Source organism: Falco peregrinus, chromosome 5, assembly GCF_023634155.1.
Source record: "Falco peregrinus isolate bFalPer1 chromosome 5, bFalPer1.pri, whole genome shotgun sequence".
Classification (NCBI taxonomy): domain Eukaryota; kingdom Metazoa; phylum Chordata; class Aves; order Falconiformes; family Falconidae; genus Falco; species Falco peregrinus.
Window position 1 is genome coordinate 89,202,184 of NC_073725.1, and position 20,623 is coordinate 89,222,806.

A 20,623-nucleotide genomic window follows, 5' to 3' on the forward strand; every position below is an offset into this window, starting at 1 on the left:
GGGGCTTCGTGCTCCTCGACTTCAGAGATGTGTGAGCTGCCTCCTGTCGCAGCCCCTCGCTGCCCTGGAAGGTCCCTCTTCAGCATCGCTCCCTGTGTGTCATTTGGTTGTGTTTATCAGGTTCTTCAGACAGACGATGCTGAAGCCAAAACCTCCAGCCTGGTCTCAGGAGGGGACTCGATCCTGGGATTAACCTACAGACTCAGGAATGAGTTACGAACCCCATCCCACGGATGGATTCTGCTTTGTAAGGTTTAGGCTTAAACCTAGAGCCAGGGCTAGCTGTCAGCTCCCCCCTGTGTTGCAGGCTGTCAGCTTGAGAGGACATCAGCATGGATTATTTTTATTGTTACTCGTCCCTTCTCTAGCTGTGCAGATTGCTTAAGAGAGTGGCACTCCGTGGAGTTTGACCCATGAGCGCTGATAGTGAAAATAATACACTTCCCACCAGAGCCACGGGAGACCGAAAGAGTAACTTCGGGCAATTAGTTTAACTTTGACTATAAATATTCCTTCTCATTCCTTGTGACACTGTTAACAGCTCCGCTGGCAAATCCCGATTCTCTGGCAATATTTAAGCTGCCTGTCAGTTGGCAGAGGCTCGGTGGTGCCCGGCGCAGGGGACAGAATGAGACCCGGCTGAGCGCAGTAAGTTCTCTTTCAGCTTCTACCTCGAGCCGGGAGCTCTGGCTGGGGCGTGGGTTGGGGCTGCATTTCGGCCCCGGCAAGCGGTGGTGTCTTTAGGAGGTGGATGGACCTGGGGATGCTTTTAAAAAACCTGTTGAGGAGGCATTTAGAGTGATGTAGTCCGATGGGTTACTCGAGACCCACGTGGGCTGCATCTCTCCCAGCACCATTGATAAAGGGCTGGCTTCAGCGGCTTCATTTCAATGCCATGGATGTTCCTTCCTCACAATCTCTGGCGAGGAAAGTGCTGCCACCCGTGCCAGGAACCGAGGGAGACCGGGCTGTGAGCTGAATGCACAAAAGGGGCAAAATTTCCACTGGGCTGTGGCAGAGTTAGGATCTGAAATCTGAGCAACTGAATCTCCTGCATTTTTCCTAGTGCCCAGCCTCCCCGCCTGCTCAGGGAGTTGCAAGAGGAGCTTTAACTTGTGGTCACGTGTATTCAGCTCTGGGAATTTCCCCTGGAGTGTATCCCGTGTTTCCTTTTTTACTGATGGGCACGAGAAATGCCTGCGGAGCTCTGCCCCAGATCCGCGTGCGTTTTGGAGGGAGGGACACACGGTTCCCTCACACGTGTGGCTGCGTCCTGAGCGAGACCGAACGTAGGGAACTTATAGCCCTGGCTGTGCCGCCGCTGCTCACCACCCACCGCGGGCCCCGAGCTGGGAAATGTCTCGGGATGAAAAGAAACAGCAATATTGGAGCTGCGAGAGAGAAAGCAGGAGGTGTTTGAGCGGGTTTAGCAACTTCCCAAGGCTGGCATACCAAACCTTCTTTTTCTTTTCCTAGTTAGAGGTTAAGCATGCCAGTACAAACTTGGCAACGGCCAAGACATGTTGCCTCTTAAAAAGGTAAGATAGCACTGATCTTCTGATCACCAGTGCCTGCACCCTCACAAAGCAGAGGCTCCCAAGGAATTCAGTGGGATCCGGGGCTTGATAAAGCACGGAAAAGGCTCTGCCAAGGTGCTGCAAGTCTCTGCTCCCAGCCTGGTGCTGCCACTGCTGCCACTCAGCCAGGGCATGGCTCTGTACCATCTTTGGCTCTTGTCCTGGAGGCTGCTGGTGCCTCGGGATACACCCCCCAGCTGTGGAAGGCGGGTGATGGTTTGGTATCTGCCAGTGGAAAACTCCTTATTTATTGCCTGACCTTTTTGTAAATGCACGAGCCCAGCAGCCCCACTCCGGGCAGAGCTGCAGGACCGGGTGTAGCGGGGACAGAAAGCAGGGCTCGCCCTCCTGAATCCCACCTGGCAGGAGAAACTGCTGCATCTCCACCACCACTGCACTTGCGGCTCCATTCCCTCCCTGCTTTGTTCACGCCCTGGGCATCAGGTGCCCGGCGATGCCACCGGTGCGGAGCAGCCGGCGGCACTTCAGGCCAGCCTTCGGGCCGTGGTGAGTTACGGGCAGGTTCCAGCCGCAGTGCAACGCAGGGGCGAAGGGGCAAAGCTGGCAGGTTGTGAAACGCGACCGAGGGACGGGGCGGCTGGTTTAGTCTGTGCTTTGCCGCACGCTGGGTGTTCAGAGGAAGAACTTGTTCGACTACTTGTTGTCTGACCATCCATGCCGGGAGCCCCGGGCTGGTGCAGGCCACCCTTCGCCCCACCTTCTTCAGCTTTTTGGCGGGGGGGGGGGGGCACTTATAAGTGTCGCCTTACAAGTACAAGAGAGGCCAAGGGACCTGGCCAGCCACATAGGCAGGAGGAAGACAAGGACCACAGACACCCGGTCCAGCCGTCCCAGCGACGCCAGGGCTGGGGCTGGAGCTGAGCCGGCTGCGAGGTGGCACCAAGGCTGGGGACTCCAGCTCTGCCCCTCGCCAGGGAGCCGTCTCCTGAGCTGTGTAGGGTAAGAGAAATAATCCCAAACTTGCTCTGTGGCTGGAGCGTGGCAGTGAGGTGCTGGGTCCAGGGGTCCCTGGTGATGGACTGCGGCCACCGCCGAGCCGGGGGCTGCCCAAGGTGAGCCTTGCCCCTGCCTTGGCCGCAGCAGGGCTGCCACTCGCCTCCTGCCTCGATCCCAGAGCGGAGCCAAGCCTGGGCGAGAGGAGGAAACGAGGAGGCACTGCATTAACACAAATACCCAACCAGCCTCCTGACGTGGACTTTATCCTGCCCCTCCTGCCAAAGGGCAGAAGCCCGGCACCACTCTGGAGGTGCTCTGGAGGGCTTCGGAGAGCCCTTTCAGGAGTCCCACAGTGGTGCCACATCTCCTCACCAGGCATTTCTGGAGAAGAAAAGGAGGTTTTATTCCTGTGGGAAGCACATCAAATGCCTCTGTGGGGCTGGAGTGCAGGAGAGAGCCCCGGCTCCAGCACCAGCTCTTCTGCTGCTTGGTGCTGGTCCCACGCTGCTGCAATCGCTACCGGCAGTGCTTGTGCCCATCCCTGCTGCCCCGGCATGCTCTGGCGTGGCAGAGGGTACACCCATCCCTGAGCTGGGCGACACGCTGCCAGCCTCCGCTCCCGGTAAGGGAGAGGGCTGTGCCTGCTCGCCGTGAGCTCAGCCTCACTCAGGAGGGGGCCCAAGCACCCTGCGCCCCGGCTCCAGCTCTTGCCGTGGCGAAGGAGGAAGGTGCCACGGCAGCTGGAGCCATTCACATGTCTTCACACCCCGCAGCTCGCCGCGGGCACATTTCTGGCAGCAACTTGTCATCAAGGCCAGTCCAGCAGTGCTGCTGCACTGGGACCAGCAGGCTGTCATCACCGGAAGTGCAGCGTCTCGGTCCTGTCCTCCGGCTATTTCAGCTGTTCACACCTTCTCTCTAATGTGCCCGTTTCTCTACCAGTTAGAAAATTACCCACTGCATAAGAAATCCAACCAAGCCACGGCAGGCCTGCCTGCTGCCAGCATCTTCACATCACAGAAAGGGAGTCATGGATGAAGGAAAATGCCAGAGACAAGAGCCTTCTCCACAGCTCCACATGAGCAGCACCGCAACCAGAGCCACCCCTGAATTATTCAGGAAACAGTCAACACCAGCACGGTGCTGCCACATCCTCTCCCATCCATGTAATCCATTTTTTGACAGATATATGCATCAAGACAAAGAAGCACTCAGCCTGCATAAGGAACCATGGAGACCACGAGCAGCACGCCGTCCTCTGTCACCCCCCCGTGGGATGTGTTTCCCCAAAAGACGCTGGATGCCATAGACATCGCTGTTCTTGTGCTGTACTTCATCTTTGTCCTTGTCGTTGGGCTATGGGTAAGCAGATATGATTAAAAGCTTTTGTATGCGCCCTGTTACACTGAAAAATGTGGCTGATTTGGCCTCAGATTATTTTACTTTGGCTTGAATCGGGCTGCACTTCACTGGATTCAACTGAACAAGTGGGAAGATAAAGTTTACAGGTCCTTTTCCTCACTTCAGCCTGGGGAAGTGTCCTCACTGCTCCAGAGGAGAGCTCTTCAGCTCTAGTGTTTGCTAAGGTTTTGAGAACCCTAGTAAGGAAGAGGTCGTTTAAGTACAAAGTATTGCTAATAATAATGTTTTGTTCATCCAGGAAGGAATTGCTGTCCTATAAATCACCTGTGCTTGTCCGCAGTGGTCTCAACAGCAGATTCCATAAATTAAAAATACTGTTTATATATAATTAAGACAGAAGGACATCCTTTTGGCATAGCTTCTGTAATAGCAAAAGCACAATCGGGCTGTCATAAGGCAGAGATAAATAGTTGCTCTCTTCAAATGTGGTGCGTAACTCCCATGGCATTGCATGAAACTCTCCAAAATCTCTGAGGAACAGGAGTCAATGGGTAAATACATGCACTGCGAGCATTTCTCCTGGCTGCACCCAGTAGCTAGGGATGTCCACAGTTCTTGTCCAAAATTGCTTGCCTTCCTCGCTGATCTGGAAGGATTTAGTTTGCTTACCATAGAAAACATTTAATCAGGATGCAGAGATGATGATAGAGAAATTCGCGTGTGGCTTGTGGCACTGGCCAGTCCCCTCCCTCGTCTGCTGCTCTCCTGTCCCCCAGAATTTCCCAGCTGCAACTGCAGGTCCTTCAGGAAGCCCTTCGCTTTCATCTGATGACAGTACAGAATCTCCCACCGGGGAGATCGCTTGGCGATGCTCTGAGCAGCAGCTGAAATGATTGCTGAAATGGGTGTTCTGCTTTTCTGCTTTCCCAGTCCATGTGGAAGACGCAGCGCAGCACTGTCAAAGGCTACTTTCTAGCTGGAGGACAGATGGTTTGGTGGCCTGTAAGTATCTTTATTATTATGATGCTTGTGCCTCTAGGCTACAGCGAGACTGAAAAGCATTTCTGTCCAAGCAGAACTTATTTCTGCAAACAGGAAAAAAAATAATAAGATTACTTCCATGTTTTGCAAAGACCCAGTTACAATACTGGCTCTTTTTCCCACATTCGAGGCTGGGGAAGTGGAGCTGCTGCAGGGCTTCCACCACAACCCTGTGTCCCATGGGAGCCAGCCCACCAGCTTGCAAAGCCTGTCCAGCTCTGCATGCCTTGATCTAGAGATGTCCAGAATTACCTGGGTGGTCCCCATCGCAGCCGCAGCCTTATATCGAGCCAGTCTGCTGGTGGGGTGTTCATTTGGGCTGGGCTGGTGGGTCAGCATGTGCTAACATAAGAACCTGATGACCTGATGTTTCTACTCATTACCTCCACCTTCTGCCCTGCTTCCCCACAAGAGATTGGACACTGTTTTGGAAGCAGGATGGTCCTAAACATGCTCACAAATGAGCTATAGGCAGTGCATGATGAAAGAAGCTGGAGAGAGGTGCCAGAGCCACTGAACACACAGGCAAAAGAAGGTGGCAGAGAGTGATAAGGATTTCACATCCTCCGTAGTCATGAGTGGGAAAGAGCATCACTGTGTTCTCACTGCTGAGAACAGTGCCTGGTGCCAGGGCCAGGTCTGATTTTCTGTCTTTCTCCAGGTGGGCGCATCCCTGTTTGCCAGCAACGTTGGAAGTGGCCACTTCATCGGCCTGGCTGGGTCAGGAGCTGCCTCGGGAATTGCCGCAACAGCCTATGAGTGGAATGTGAGTGTGGCGTGGTGGCACTGTGGCTGTCTCTGTGCTGTACAGGGCAACTCCAACACCAAGGAGTCGCCACACAAGGGTACAGGTCTGGCAGCTGCAGAGGCACAGAGTCCTGCTGTGTGAGCTAGAAGACACCCCCAGCTGCTGGGGGCTTGAGCCTCTGAGCGCTGCCCCACCCTGTGTCCCCATTGATGCACCTGAGGGCAGCCTGGACCTGCATCTCTGACCTTCCTTCCCATTTGCTTTGCAGGGCATGTTTTGTGTTTTGGTGCTGGCCTGGCTATTCCTTCCAATTTACATAGCAGCAGGAGTAAGTAGAGGGGATGCTGCGTTGGTCAGTTATTTGCTGGTATCTAAATCGCCTGTTCGGCTCATGGGCTTAACTGCCTCCTGCTGTGCTTGCGCTGCTCCCGGGAGGTGGGAGGTGAGCCACGGTGTGTTCAGCTGCCCCAGCAGCCTGGGCTGAAGGGGGAGAGCTGCTGTTTGGGAACGGTGCTGAGGGCTGGGATGTGGGGGTAAGGCAGCTCTGCTACCCCTGGCAATGGAGGAGAGCTGCCCCATCTCCTGAGAAGATGGGCGGACACTCTCATGTCCCAGTTTATAGGGAGCCTTGTGCCAGACTTTACAGCAAAGTCGGTGCTTGCTAAGCCGTTGTGCTGGCCTCAGTAGGCAGCTGAGCCAAACAACAGCACAGCACAACTAGCAGGACCCTGCGGGTCTTCTGCTGGTGCAAACTGCCCACCCCGGTCCCATGGGCCGCGATTCACGGGAGTGACGGCACACCACTTTCTCTGACGGCGCGTCTCTCACGTAGGTTACAACCATGCCAGAGTACTTGCGGAAGCGTTTTGGAGGCAAAAGAATTCAGATGTTCCTGGCAATTCTCTACTTGTTCATCTATATCTTCACCAAAATATCAGTAAGTAGAAAAAAAGGGAAATGGACTGAGTTCGGTGCACTTTGGAAACATGTGCTTCTCAGCGAGGCTGAGAAATGCAGCTGCTGGCCCTTCCCTCTCTTAGCAGAAGAGGGTGTATTATCAAGTGCCTGAGGAAGAGAGACCATGGTAGTTCTGGGAACTGATGCAAAAAGAACAACTTTTTTTCCCATTAAGCATCTAAATGCTTGCTACAGTAGGAGGGAAAGCTAGGTATCCATGTCCTGAGCGATAGCTCGTGGAAAAGTTGTGTTGTGAGTGCATTTGTTAGATTTTGTACATCTAGCAGCTTACCCAGTTTCTTCCCTTTGCATATTTATTGCCTGCGCAGACACCAAACGCTGTTATGTGCAGGATGAATAAGAACGTAGGAGTTGGTACGTGTTTAGGAGAAAAGAGTTAGTGATTTATTGCACCTGTTTGATGTAGTGCCTTGAATAAATAACTGAATCAACCCTTGCGCAACAACTCACGAGCTGTTTATTAACCGTGCAGCAGCGCGTGGATCTGTGAGATCAGACAAGTCCCTGCTGGTGTTTTTCCTGTATGCGCAGGGCCACAGTGGGACACACTGACACGTGCGTGCCTGCGGCCCCACTGGAACAGGTGCTCGTCACGGGGCTCGGGTGGCACCCAGGAACTAGGCTCAGGTCCTCCTCTAGAAAAAACTAACCCCTTGATGGAAATCTCTGATAATGTGATTCCCGTGTTCAGGATGCTTTTCTATGTCTGTCATTCTGTGGTCTGCAGTTTGCCTATCCTAAAGCTCTCGTAAAACAGCATTTTCACGTAGCTGCGGAGCTGGCTGGTCAGGGCTGGGTCCCACCCCGAGGACACTCTTCCCTGTTGTCTGTCACCTTGTCAGCAGGAGGAATTTGCATTATGGCGAAGGGGTGCTGGGGCTGGCGGCAGGAGCACCTGTGGAGGTTTGCACCAGTACTCGCTCCTGGCCAGCAAGGTTCTCCCCAGCCAGCTCCCTGCTGCTCGGGGGAAGCGATAAGCTCACCCCACCCAAATGCCTTTTTCACAGAGGGCTGTGCATGCTCGCCCTCTCTCAGGACAGCTCCATCATCGCCCTCCCCGCCACCCCCGTGACCAATTATGAATAAAGTGAATACTGAATTGAGCCTGGTCCTAACGCACAGCAGGCAGGAGCTGGGGCTGCAGAGGGATGTGCTGTGTGGGAAAGGCGCTGCGGGGAGCCGGGGGGCACGAGCAGTTGCAAACCAGGCTGGTCCCACTAAAGGAGACAGCCTGGCCAGCTCTGTGGTCGTGCTCCCTGGCACCATCAGCTTCGAGCGGCTCGGTAATACCATCATCGCAACTGCGGTAACTCTCCTTTCTCTCTAGGTCGATATGTATGCTGGGGCCCTCTTCATTCAGCAAGCCTTACACTGGGACCTCTACATCGCTGTGGTAGGCTTGCTGGCCATCACAGCCGTTTACACCGTTGCAGGTATGTGGCTGAGTCGCAGATCACACCATGGATTGGGCACAGTGAGCTGAGCATGTTTGTGCCACGCACCATCCATCCTCGTGCGTGTGATAGGGGTCCTGCAGTTCCCACACAATCTGGTTTTGATATGACTGTGGATAATGGGGGGGGGGAGGACAGGGGATGGGGGACAGGGACAACTGACAGCCCACCTATTGAGAGAAAATTGCCAGGTAAGAGTAAATGAATACCCCTTACAAGGTCCTGCCAGATATGGATGCAGGTCAGTTCTGCTTTAAGGAGAAGCTATGCTCAGGGCATTTGCACAACGCATTTTTCCTCTGGGCTTTTTGGAGGTATGAGTGATTTACATAACAATGAGCCATGTAATGCGGAAAGCATTGTCAATCTTGGATGCCCTTTCAGGGCTTACCAGTGGCCAAATGGAAAAAAGCCATGCACAGAGTAAGCAGCAAATCCCAGACAAATAAAGGTTGCTTCTTTCCCAGTGCTAACCCCTAATGATGTTGCTCATAAAGATCCCCCCCTCTCTTCTTTTTTTTTTTATTTCTTCTCCTTATTCAGCTTGGGCTTTGTTTTGGAGTTTTTCCATGTATTTCCCGTAGAAGTACTTATACTGGGCTTTGGCTTTTTAGTACCAAAATGATGACTCATTATGATTCAAAATGTGACATTTTAGCCCAAGTGACATGCACAGGAATTGGCCAAAGTGTCTCCCCCCCCCGCCCCCCGACGTGGTTAGAACCTGCCAGCCTGCCGGGCACGGGGTTCAGCTTACACTGCTTGTCAAAAACATCTGCAAAGTGTGAGATGCTGTGACAGAAAAAAAACAGTTTCCCACAGTCTGTTGCTTCTCTGCTCTCTTAGGTGGCCTGGCAGCTGTGATATACACAGACGCTCTGCAAACCCTCATCATGCTGATAGGGGCTGTGACTCTCATGGTCTTCAGTGAGTGTTTCCCTGGGGTTTTATTGCTGAAACTACGATAGAAGCTTTACCAAGCACTACAAACAAGCTGGATTGCCACAACTGATTACTTAATGGATGTTCTGGCAACTGCCTTCTAGATATTCTCCTGTTGGAATATACGCTTGTACAAATGATCTTACAGTAGTTCTTTGTGCGGTAAAAATGCTTGAGTGCTCCCTGAAAAATCTCTAGAGAAATACATTCTGAAGCAGTATTATGGGTGAACAAGCACCTTTGCTAGCCAGCAGGTTTAGTGTTATGCTATTGCCCAGCCCGATGTTAGTCCATAGCTGCTGATCTGTAAAGAATACTTGTGAAGCATCATGTGTAGCAAACTCGGGAGACTGAAAATCAGGGTACCAGCTCGGGAAGATGTGTGTGATAACTGCTTCTTGTGGTCTGTTTTAGGCTTTGTTGAAGTTGGTGGTCTTGAAGGTTTGCAGACAAAATACTTTGATGCCATTCCCAGCACCCGCAAGGAGAACAGCAGCTGTGGCTTGCCAAGAGAAGATGCTTTTCACATTTTCCGAGACCCTGTTAACTCTGACCTTCCCTGGCCAGGAGTTTTGGTGGGAATGACCATCCCATCCCTGTGGTACTGGTGTACAGATCAGGTGGGTTACTGCTCATCCCTTTGGTTGGTTTCAATAACATGCTATTGATTGTTTGAACCTGATTACATCCTAGGGTCTGCGACAGAGCCTGGGCTGGTTTAATGGCTGATGGGAATTTAGTAAAATCTGATTGTTTCAATCCTAAAGATCCAAAACTTGATATGCACAACAAAATTTTTGGGAATCATTTCAATGTAAAAAGGGGTAAGAATGTGTTTGAGAGTTAATCCCAGTCTATAAATGGGGTTTTTGTTTGTTTGTTTGAACTCAAGCCTTTCCCTTCTTGTGCACTACCTGTGAATTCACTCTTTCAGCTTCCCAGGGCTCTGCCTGCCCTTCCCACTAGTGACAACATCAGGACCAGCACGACTGAAGCCCTAAGCAACCTCCCGGTGTTCCTGTAGTGCTCGTTTATTTAACTCACTTTGCTCTTTTCAGACTCTGTCCTGCTTTGATAGGAGGGCTGCTGACCTGGCCAGGCTTAGCCATCAGGCCAGGGAAGCCTCCAACAAAAGAAGAAAAGAAAATCCTGAGCCTGAGTAGGATTAGTTAAGGAACAGATTATGCAGCACGGTATAGTGCAGAAGCAAGGCTCAGGTTTGATGTCACAAGGAGTGCCTTTCAGGTCTACATTTCTGTAAGGTATTCAGGATCTGAAACAAGAATTGTAAAGCCCCAGACAAGCTGTGTTCACCCTAAGATTTCAATAGTTTAGAGGAGAACAAAGTATACAGATGAATGCAATTGGTATCACAGCTGCACAGCTAGCTCCCCTCTGCTGACAGCGGACCAAACGTATTTCTTAATTTCTAGGTCATCGTTCAGAGGTCCCTTGCTGCTAAAAACCTCTCTCATGCCAAAGGAGGCTCCTTGATGACCTCCTACTTGAAAATTTTGCCCCTCTTTATGATGGTAATGCCAGGCATGATCAGCCGAATTCTCTTCCCGGGTAAGTGCTGAAGGAGAGATCTGTTCCCTCTGTCACTCCTGGTTGTGCCTACCCTATGGAGCTGGAACAGCCTTTACTGAATAAGTTCAGGTCACAGTGCATCAAATGCCTGAAGTATGAAGAGATTTTCTTCCAGTTATATGCTGGAGGATGCACATCCTCCTACAGCAGTCCCCAGCCACATATCGCACACAGCGCACTGCTCCGCGTGCTGGAGCCACTGCCTGTCGTCCTTTCTCGCTGCAGTTGTGCTGATCTGCTCTGAGCTTGCTGCCTGCAGCCACTCTGCATTTTGACCATGCCCTTGGGCCCCTCCTACACCCAGTGTCGCTCCTGCTGCAATTTGTTTGAAACATGCGGAGAAATCCTCATATGCCACCCTGAATCTCATGAATCTCATGCTGGCTGCGGGGGATGTGCTTGTCCGTGAGGAGCTGTGCCAGAGGGGCTGGGTAGCCGTAGTCCTCAAGTGAGCAACATTCCTAGAGAAGAATTAGACATGCAAGGGAGGTCAGCTACCTGCACTGATTCTGTCTTTTGCATGGAAGAAAAAAACAGAGAAAATGGGGAAGCCCAACGCTGCCCTTTCTCGCTGTGAGAGAGTCCTCTGTCATTTGCTGGAAGCTTTCCAGCATTTCGCTTAGAAAGCAGCTCACCGCATTCAGTAGGCTAACTTGTTTAGATACGTGGGTTTATTGTGGCTGCGGAGTACTGCCTCTCACTCCCCCTTGCTTTTTTTTTTAGATCTGGTGGCTTGTGCAGATGCGGAAATTTGCCGAAAAATCTGTGGCAATCCCTCTGGCTGTTCTGATATTGCTTACCCTAAGCTGGTCATAGAACTTCTGCCTGTAGGTAAGGAGCTTGGCAATGGTGCTGGCACTGATGGGTACGGTACACACCAGCCAAAAGGTGTCCATGAGAGAAGTTCAGAGAGGAAAATACCCTGCAGCTGTAATTGCAGTGGGGTTTATGTTTGGCTTGGTGAGACAGTGGCAAGGGACAGCATGCAACAGGAGAGATGGGTGATGATCCAGTGTCCAGATGTCTACTTCAAATTTGGATAAAAGCTAAAGTGCAGATGTTTAACAATGAGAATCAACTGTCAACACCTCTCCGTCACTGCCATTTTAAAACTGGGGCTAAAAACATTTTTAAAAGCCTCTTCTAGTTCAAAGAAGAATTTGAGGATATCCTACAGTGGGGTTATTGGGGATTCCTCAGGGCGGCTGTACTTCTCCCTCTGTTTCCAGGACTCAGGGGCCTGATGATGTCGGTGATGATAGCAGCTCTCATGTCCTCCCTGACTTCCATCTTCAACAGTGCCAGCACCATTTTCACCATGGACCTCTGGAAGCATTTCCGTCCTCGTTGCTCCGAGTGGGAACTCATGATCGTTGGCAGGTATGGAGGACTAGGACATGCATATTATATCAGAGCCTGAGCATTAGGGACTCATCTTGGCATGCCTCAGCCTGCTGCCCTTGTACAGGTGTAGCATCTTCATATTGTGCAGTTTGGTGGAGGACTACAGCAGAGGCCTTGTGGTTATGAGAGATCTCAAAGTCTTGCAGGATGAGCAATTGGAAAAGCATGGCCTGAGCTAGCAGTAATGGCACCTTTTTCTTGCACAGGGTGTTTGTGCTGCTGCTCACTGTGGTCTCCATCCTTTGGATCCCACTGGTACAGGCTGGCCAGGGAGGACAGCTCTTTATTTACATCCAGTCGATCAGCTCCTACCTGCAGCCCCCTGTGGCAATGGTGTTTATACTGGGTTGCTTCTGGAAAAGAGCAAATGAAAAGGTAACAAGCATGCTGTGCTCAGCACAGTTGCCTCTGCAGCCTCACTGCCCCGTCAAGAGTCCTGTAGTTCAAGCCAGGGCCCAGGCTGCAGTTCTGCCGCCTCTTGTAGTGTTTGGGGGAACAAATGCACCGAGACCTCTGCACAAGACGAGCAACCATCAGCAATACAGGAGGGAGCAATTCCTGCTGGTTTCCAAAGACTGCTGGCATTTCAGCAGGACTGTGACGGCTGCATTGCTCCGTTGCAGGGTGTCCTTCACAAATCTTGAAGCCTGTTAGGGGCTTGTTGGCCATCAGCTTGTTTATTACACGAACTTGTGTTACCTGCATCAGGGGGCTACAGAAGGGACAGCAAGCCCAGACAGTGAAGGAGCCAGACCAAAAGTGTCAGGAGCCCTAAACCTCCAGTTTCTCCACAGAGACTGGTGCTAGGTAAAGGGTAAAATCTCCCCAAATGGGGCTTCAGTTAGGTGGAGAGCAGCTCTCAGCCCCGCAGGGTTAAGGCAACCATTAGGATACAAATGCTGCTCTTCAAAATATTCTGGCATAAGATGTTATCCTTCCCCTCCATACCAAAATTCATGACCCTCTTGCTCCCACAGAGGCGAGGTGCCAGGCTACTGTAACAGCACTGGCAGACTAGATAGGAAGAGCAGAAAAGGGAGGAACAGGAGCCTGCCAAAAAAACAGCAAGGAGAAAGCCTGGCCAGCTTGTAGCCTGTAAATGTATAGCCCTGGATCCTGGATACCCTTCTTGCTCCCATACCCTTCCTTGTCCAGGGCGCATTCTGGGGCTTGGTGATCGGGCTGCTGCTGGGCGTCATTCGGCTGGTGCTGGACTTCATCTACCCAGAGCCCCAGTGCGGCGAGACCGACCGCCGCCCAGGCGTGGTGAAGTACATGCACTATCTCTACTTCTCCATGGTCCTGGCCGCGATCTCCACGTTCACGGTGCTGGTCGTCAGCGTGCTCACAGAACCCCCCTCGGAAGAAATGGTGCGTCACCCCTTCAGATTTCTTTTGTTATTTGTAAATGGTTTCCAGGATGCCCCACGCTACATCCGTGGAAATAATGTGGGGATACATAATCTGGAAATGGAATTTTCCATTCATTCTTTATTTATGATCACACTTGCAATAACCTGTAACAGCAGTCCCTCCTCTGCTCCAGCACCCTGCTGCCATGTAATATTTGGGTCCCATAAATCCAAAGTCCCACCCTGGAAACTGGTCAACATTAGATGCTACAAAAAGCTGTTATTAAGTTCAAACATGTGTGTTTAATCCATGACAAATTAGCTTTTTCCCTCTATTTTCCAAGAAATTCCAGCTTCTGGGTCATCTTTATCAACTCTCTTACTAATTTAGTGAGGAACCATTTTTACTCGCAGAAAAGAGAAATCAAGGGCAGAGAGCACACTTCCTCTGGAACAGGTTTGTGCCAGTTTGACTATTTTCAATAGATATACTGAGGCTACAGAAAAATGTTAATAGCAGAAAGGAGGGCCAGAGGGACCTTCAGAAATCACACAGCCAACGCATCCTCTTCCTTCAAGACAGGACTAACCCGACACATTTCTGAAAGACCTGGTGAACTTATTCTTAGAAATCCCCAGAGAAGGAGAATGCCCAGGGAGGTGTGCCGTCAATTCGAGAGCTCACCTGCCCTCCCAGTAGCAATTTTTCATCTCCAGCCTGAATCTTTCCAGCTTCATGTTGTGCTCATCCCTTTCTGTCCGCCCTATCGCTGATATTGAGAACAACCCTCTTTAATCAGTCTTTTACATATGTGAAGAAAATTATCATGTCTCCCACCTGTCTTCTCTCAACAATTCCAGTTCTCTGAATCATTCCTCCCTGGCCACAATTTCCATTCCTTTTGCTCCCTTCACTGACCCGCTCTCAGCCTGCATCCAGTGATGATCCTGTGCAGAAATGCCTCCTCCTCAGTAAAAGAGAATGAAGAACGCCATGCTTCAGAGAGCGTAGCTGTACAAACAGCTTAACTCAGCGCGCCGATGGTAGCCATCGCTTCTGTTGTTACCAGCTGAGCACTTGGCTGTTCACCTGCTCTAACAGAGCAGGAGAACAGATTTCGGCCCTTCTAAGTATTCTCTCTGCAGGCTGCTCTGCTGCTGAGGTAGTCCTTTGAACAACCACGAAAGCAGTTTTCTTTAACACCACTCTTCATGCCATCAGATAAGTCGGCTTACCTGGTTCACACGTGGGGATCTACCAGTCAAGCAAGACCTAGCAGTCAGCACTTCCCCTGATGCTGCAAAAGGAGTGTGTGAAGCTGAGCATCCCGCTCTCCAGATTGATATAAGCATTGCTTCTGAAAATAGTTCAAATGATAATAAATGTAAGTGCTCCAACATCGTATTCAGTAGTACCTACACCTAGGCATAACAACAGTAATAACAACACTAGGCATTATGTAAAGGCTTTGAAGACAAGAAACGTTAAAACTACTTCCTCTGGATTTCTGTAACTTCAGGGCATGCTAAAAGGTTTTTACCTGGCAGTTTTACCTTAAGCAGAAGCTTGGTGTCTTTTCCATCTCTTGATGGCATTACATATGCTTGAAATCAAGAAGGAGCTGGACGGGATACAGAGAGCCATGCCCATTATCCTGCACTAGCCACTGGTGCTGCTTGCACCTGCGGCAAGGAGAACTGGTTGAAAAAGGGGAGGGTGGAGGAAAACCACAATTATTTTCATGAAATTCCATTTCTGTTTTTCAGTGATGTTTTCTGATCGACTCTAGCAGCAGGGAGAACCCAGAGCCCTGGGCGGAGTTCTTGACAGATCAGTGAAGGAGGATTTACATTTTTTAAAACTTGTACTTGTCGGTATTAGGTACAAACATGCATAGCAACTCATTCTGCATTTTCCAGCGATGATTATCATCACTTGTTTTTGCCAGGCTTGGGACACTGTTTATGTAACTTTGCAGCCTTTGCTGTGTATTCCTTTGATCTATAAACAGCTGTTGAAAAGATCTGTAAGCTAATGAGTTACGGTGCAGAGCTCCCAGCTGCTGGGAAGTCTCATGTTTGTTGGGCACAAGCACTGTCTTCCCAGCATTTAGTCACGTATGCCCGAACCCACACCAGAGCTGGGAAAATTCAATTCACACGTGTGTGGCATGGAATAACCCTAAATGGACTAGAGCATGCACGTGCAAGCTGAAGGGTAACGAGTAGCTACAGCTCAGCTTTTAGGTTTGGTCTACTGTTGCCGTTCCCTAAACCATTGGGAACAGCAGAACTCAGAGCTCCAGGGAAGAATGAAATCAGTACTGCAGCCCCAAAGGTGCTAATTGAAGGGCTTCCTACACCTCAGCGTAGCTAGTGTATTTGTTTAAAGAACACTGGTGCATTTTTTTGCATCAAAACCCTTTGCACAGGACCACACTGATACATTCCTGGGATTCGGTGGGATTTGTACCTCACTATTGACTGTCTTTTTAGGTACGGCTAAGACCAAAGGGAACTCAAGGCTGCTGACCGCCCTTCTGTGGCTCTGCGGGATGGAGCGCAAACAGGAAAACGCTGAGAATGCGGCACCGACTAAACCTGAGCTGCCTCCCGTGGCGTCCCTGGAGGAGAAACCGCTGGTGAAACACGTCCTGAACATCAACTTGCTCTTGTGTGTATGTGCTGGGCTCTTCCTCTGGGCCTACTTCGCGTAGCCGCTGGCTATTTGATTCCAGATGACATCAACTAACTCTTAATTGGTGTAAATAATAATAATTAGCAGAGGGTTAATGTAACTCTTAGTGCTTTCTAAATGTTATTTCTTTATTTAAGACAACAGACCTTCCTCCCCCATCCTTTCCTTATGTCTAAGGGGGGCCTGGCCGTGACAGGGGCTGAGTCCTCTGCACTGGCACCGTCAGACCCCAACTGTCAGCGAAATGATAAATGTAAAGAGCCAAGGAAGGTAGCTAGGCAGGAGAGCTTTGTTTGGTTAATTTAAATGTTTAGTTATGCTCTTCAGGGTTGGAGCACTGCCTGGAATTCAGGAAGTCTGGATTCTCTTCCTATTTGTGCCTCTACAACCAGCTACAACCCCTTGGTTCCCCTTTGCTTCGGCTCCTCTACCCTCGAGGCCGAGTGAACACCCCCCGTGCCCGGCGGAGGGCCAGGGCCTGCCGTCCATGCTGTTGGGCGGCGCGCCATGCCTCGCCAGCTCAGCCTCACCAGCTCAGCTCCCTCCTCAGTGCAGGGGGGAGCACGGCCAGTGCGGCCCCCGCACCCCAGCCTCTCAGTGCTGCCACGGTGGGGCCAGCCCGCCAGCCAATGCCAACCCACTGCCACCAGCACCCAGCGTGGAAAAAACGCCCCCAAACCTGTCATCAAGGCCAAGGCACTAAACCAGCCCAACCCCACCAGCACCCCTTCGGCTGGGACCACGGGCCGCCTTTCACCTCAGGCGCTGTTCCCAGGGCAGCCCGGGCGGGCTGGCGGTGGGGTCAGCCTGCCACCCCCCCAGCTTTCCGTAGCTGCAGATACACTGGTTACAGAACGAGAGCTGCTCCGTGTGGGGGGCTGGGCTGGGGGCTGCCCCAGCGCGGCTGCTCACTGGCCCCACCAGCCATGGCGGAGGTGGCCCAGCGCCTCGGGGCTCCCTGGCAAGGCCAGGCGGTGCGAGCAGCCTCTCCTCGGGGCCAGTGCCCGCTCTGCAGTGGCGGCGGCCCTGCTGGGTGAGGGGAGGGCAGCAGAGGCAGCAGCCCCTTTACAAAGCCATATCAGCGGCAAATCCCCCCGGCGAGGCCAGGGCTGCAGCTGCTTCCATGTATGACTGTGAGGAACCCCAGTGTCCACTTACCTGCCCGCTGGGGATCTGGGAACGCCGCCTTCCCTGCTCATACCTTGTGCTCACCTGTCACAAAATTTCTTAGAATATGTTAAATATTGCATGGGTGTAGCAAGTAGCACCTACAAAAGCTTATGGCGCTGCACATGCATAACGTAAAGGGTGGTGTAGAGCGGTGATACGTACAAGCCTTGTAGCAGCCCATAAAATAAGAAAATACTGTTTTGTTACACCATATAAGAAGAATTGTCATTTGGGAATCCTTCCTAAGCAAAGGAAACACAACTGTTAGAAACCCTGTGGGAAAGAGAGACTTTATTTATAAAGTCTTACATTGTTTTTGCAACTAACTTTATGTATGACTCCCAGGCAATTACTGTATACCAAATGTTTTGACGAGATACGTTAAGACAATTTTTTTTTAAACACCTGCCTAGTGCCAATGTTGAGCAGAGGAAAGGATTCCACTTCATATGCCAGACTTCTGAAGTGCTCTGCATCTGGGCCCTTCAGGTGATCTATCTACAGCATCAGCGATGTAACGATGTAACCGCATCTTTAGAGTAAACAAATGCTAATGGGAACATTAGACTTCAGCTACTGCAATATTGCAAGTTTTGGTGCAGTTTTAGGAGGTAACGTGAACCGCACTGATGCATATGTCAAGAAGAGCTTCCCACAGCAGCAATGCTTTCGTGTTTCTTCTGAATAATAAAAGCTCGATCTGCAAATCTGTTGTCTGTGGCAGCAGAGAGCACACACAACAGACCACACAACAGTAACTTGCTGGAGCTGTCGCTATAAACTCTTTTGACAAACTGCTGGTTTTTCTTTTGAAACAAGTTTATCACAGTGGATTGTGTGAAAACGCATTAGAAGATCACTCGAGAACAAGTCCCAGGTCTCCTACTTCTCTCTTCCAGCTATATTTTTCATGTAGTAGAGACAAGTTACATAAATTCCTAGTGGGATCAAGTAACCTTGACCCATCTTTGCACAGATTTGGCTTCCAAGATCCAGCTAACTATAAATGTATAACTATCTCTTACTGCATACAGAGGTTTAAAGACCTGAATAAAGCTGTGGTGGGTTCAGTAGCTTACCTCTGGGATTTTCTCCACCCAACGCTTCAGGTAACTGCCCCAGAACAGTATTCTGACAGAATTGGATGACGTGCTCTGTCAGACATAATAGGAACAACACGAGTTGTCTTCAGTGCCCATGATTCAAAGGAGAAGCCATGTAGGGCAGCTGATGAATTATTTTTATGTTCACAAATTAGTTTGTAATATGTAATTCTGTAAAAATTCAACCCTTTGCTCTGCAGCCTTGCAGCAGCACAATCCATTTCAACACCCAAGACTTAGCTTCTCCTCAAACCCATGGTCATTGGCAAATGTTTCATACTACCTCAGGTGAACAAAACTTTAACAGCGGTGCTAGAATACTTCCTTAGGGTTAAAATGAGCATTAGCTATGATTACATCAAGCTTTTACTCTCCCACTGAATACCTGTTGACCACAGAGGAGCTGACATTTTCCAGTTACCGTGACCCATCTTTTCTGGACGCAGTCAGCAGCTGAGCAGCTGCCAGCAGGCCCTTGCCCAGCCCTCCACATCAGAACCCATCTTCCAAACACCAAGACTTCATCTGTCAATAGTCTCCACAGGCTTTGGAAAATAGGAAAACTCCCTCCTTACGAATCGGCTGTATGATTTCTGTACCCTGCTTTGTAAAGGTTTGCAGATGTAGGTACTGCTGTTCCAGAAATTATCTTCAGAGTATTAGTCACTGCCTTCCAGCCTGCTGTCTGCCCTCTCAGCACTACGAAAGCAGTCCCACAGAGTTCAGCCAACTGCTGCCTTTAGCCTAACCTGAGTGTTTCTCTAGGGCCCCTTATTAAATCACTGAAATCCAGGTTCAGGAAAGCCGCAGTTTTCTTCACTGCGAATGGAATTCCTATCAAAGCAAGCCCCCATCACACTCTTGCATTTGTTTATTAAATTCCTACTGCTCATTTCTTAGCCTCCATCTGACCAGTCCACTCGATACACTTATGCAGTACCTTAGAGTACAGTTACAAAAGGTTTCCACTGGCTGGGGTGGGAGGGGTGCACCATGCTGTACGCATGCAATCCTCTACCATAGCTCTGGGAATGCAAAAAATAACGCACTCAGTTTATGAAACCTGACCCTCTGATAAGAGCTCCTTGCTGTACTTTAGGATGGAATTCACTGTCTTTCCACACAGTGCTTTACTCAAGGAAATTAAAAGTTTTAGCCACGGCACATAATAACCCCACCAGACTGCTCCCAGAGTGGTGTGCAGCAATAGAGACATCTCCCATGACACATCCACAAAACTCAGCGCAATCACAGTCTACAGCAGAGGTGGCTGCAGAGTGCCCTACCGTCCCACTCAAACTGGCAGCCTGTATTCAAAGTTTTGAGGTAAACTTCAAGTAACTGGGCTGTAAGAAATTTACCTAGTGTACCCCCAAAAAAATTCCCCTAAACCACACAAGCAAGCAGCTGTGCTTGTCTTTCAGCCAGCCTTTGCAAGCACATACACCCGAGCAGATTCTCAAAGCAGTGCTAAAAGCATTACAAAACCTCATTATTGTATTCCAAGTTTCTTTTTAGACCTCTGTAGGGTTATTTTGTGCAGCCATTTGATTAACTAATCAATTGCAACAACATAGCTTAAAGCCACGAGAGTCACTCAAGAAGCTGATACCCCACATTGCCTCCCACCCCTGCCCAATTTTGGGGTGCATTCCTATGAACAGGGGATACAGTTGTGCTTGGTAAATAAGGGAGTAACTCCAGCCCTGGTGTTAAGAGATGTCTGAACAGGAAAAACTGGGCAGCCACTGGGATTTCAAACCAGGGCATGGAAAAGACAGCAACTACGATGTATGTGCAATGAGTCTTGTCAAGGCCGTAATGAAATGCAGTTTTCTCTTGTAGTTAAGCCTAGGGTCTAGTTTAAGAACATCAATAAAATGTATTATGGAGTATTAAGGAGTTTAAATGTTAAGTAAATCAATTCAACTAGTTATATGAATGTTACCTCAATTGACTAGTTTCCCTCTTTCTCATTCACAGAAACAGTGTGGCCTCTTCCCTCTCATTTCTTTGCATGATACAGGTTGTATCCAGCGTTCCTCTTTGCAGCTGAACTCCTTTGTGTTTAACTTGAATCTACGCCTTAAAGAACAGATGCACATTCATTCACAGTAGGCTTCCGCTGCAGCCTTTGAAAGAACAAACTGAGCAGCTGGCGGACTCACGAGCTACAAAGCCCCGGGAGTGACTCTGTAACCTTCAGTGCCCACTGGGAGCAATGTTACTCACAAACTCGAATAAAGA

At 50.2% G+C, this 20,623-nt stretch overlaps 2 protein-coding genes across 8 annotated transcripts; both read left to right on the forward strand.

The window, feature by feature from the left end:
• Positions 1-420: 420 nt before the first annotated feature.
• Positions 421-20,524, forward strand: SLC5A11 (solute carrier family 5 member 11). Of its 7 annotated transcripts, none has more exons than XM_005229035.3 (17): positions 421-648; positions 3,720-3,896; positions 4,827-4,898; positions 5,599-5,703; positions 5,954-6,013; positions 6,518-6,622; positions 7,991-8,096; positions 8,964-9,044; positions 9,474-9,679; positions 10,493-10,628; positions 11,373-11,480; positions 11,879-12,029; positions 12,260-12,428; positions 13,209-13,424; positions 14,628-14,790; positions 15,902-16,083; positions 20,360-20,524. In XM_005229035.3, exons 2-17 carry the CDS (start codon positions 3,765-3,767, stop codon positions 20,492-20,494), a joined length of 2,127 nt encoding a protein of 708 aa, XP_005229092.2. In that variant the 5' UTR covers positions 421-648; positions 3,720-3,764; the 3' UTR covers positions 20,495-20,524. The 7 variants fall into 7 exon arrangements, 6 of the variants coding, with proteins under 6 accessions (XP_005229092.2, XP_027636420.1, XP_055659698.1 ...); XM_027780617.2 differs by lacking the exon at positions 421-648 and adding an exon at positions 2,385-2,537; XR_003552692.2 differs by lacking the exons at positions 15,902-16,083; positions 20,360-20,524 and adding an exon at positions 13,750-13,862 and having other exon boundaries at positions 433-648; positions 14,628-14,711.
• On the forward strand, positions 16,353-20,340 carry LOC114010994 (testis-expressed protein 47-like). Its single transcript, XM_027780638.2, is given in 5 exon segments — positions 16,353-18,129; positions 18,131-18,195; positions 18,578-18,641; positions 19,476-19,521; positions 19,523-20,340. Coding segments are annotated over 5 exon segments (597 nt in total). The 5' UTR covers positions 16,353-17,902; the 3' UTR covers positions 19,718-20,340.
• Positions 20,525-20,623: the final 99 nt, after the last annotated feature.

Excerpts from the sequence above, each read along its gene's own strand:
- SLC5A11 (XM_005229035.3), top strand. The coding sequence starts at position 3,765 with ATGGAGACCACGAGCAGCACGCCGTCCTCTGTCACCCCCCCGTGGGAT. Across the intron at positions 4,899-5,598 it reads GACAGATGGTTTGGTGGCCT|GTGGGCGCATCCCTGTTTGC; the intron begins GTAAGTATCTTT and ends GTCTTTCTCCAG. Across the intron at positions 5,704-5,953 it reads CAACAGCCTATGAGTGGAAT|GGCATGTTTTGTGTTTTGGT; the intron begins GTGAGTGTGGCG and ends TTTGCTTTGCAG.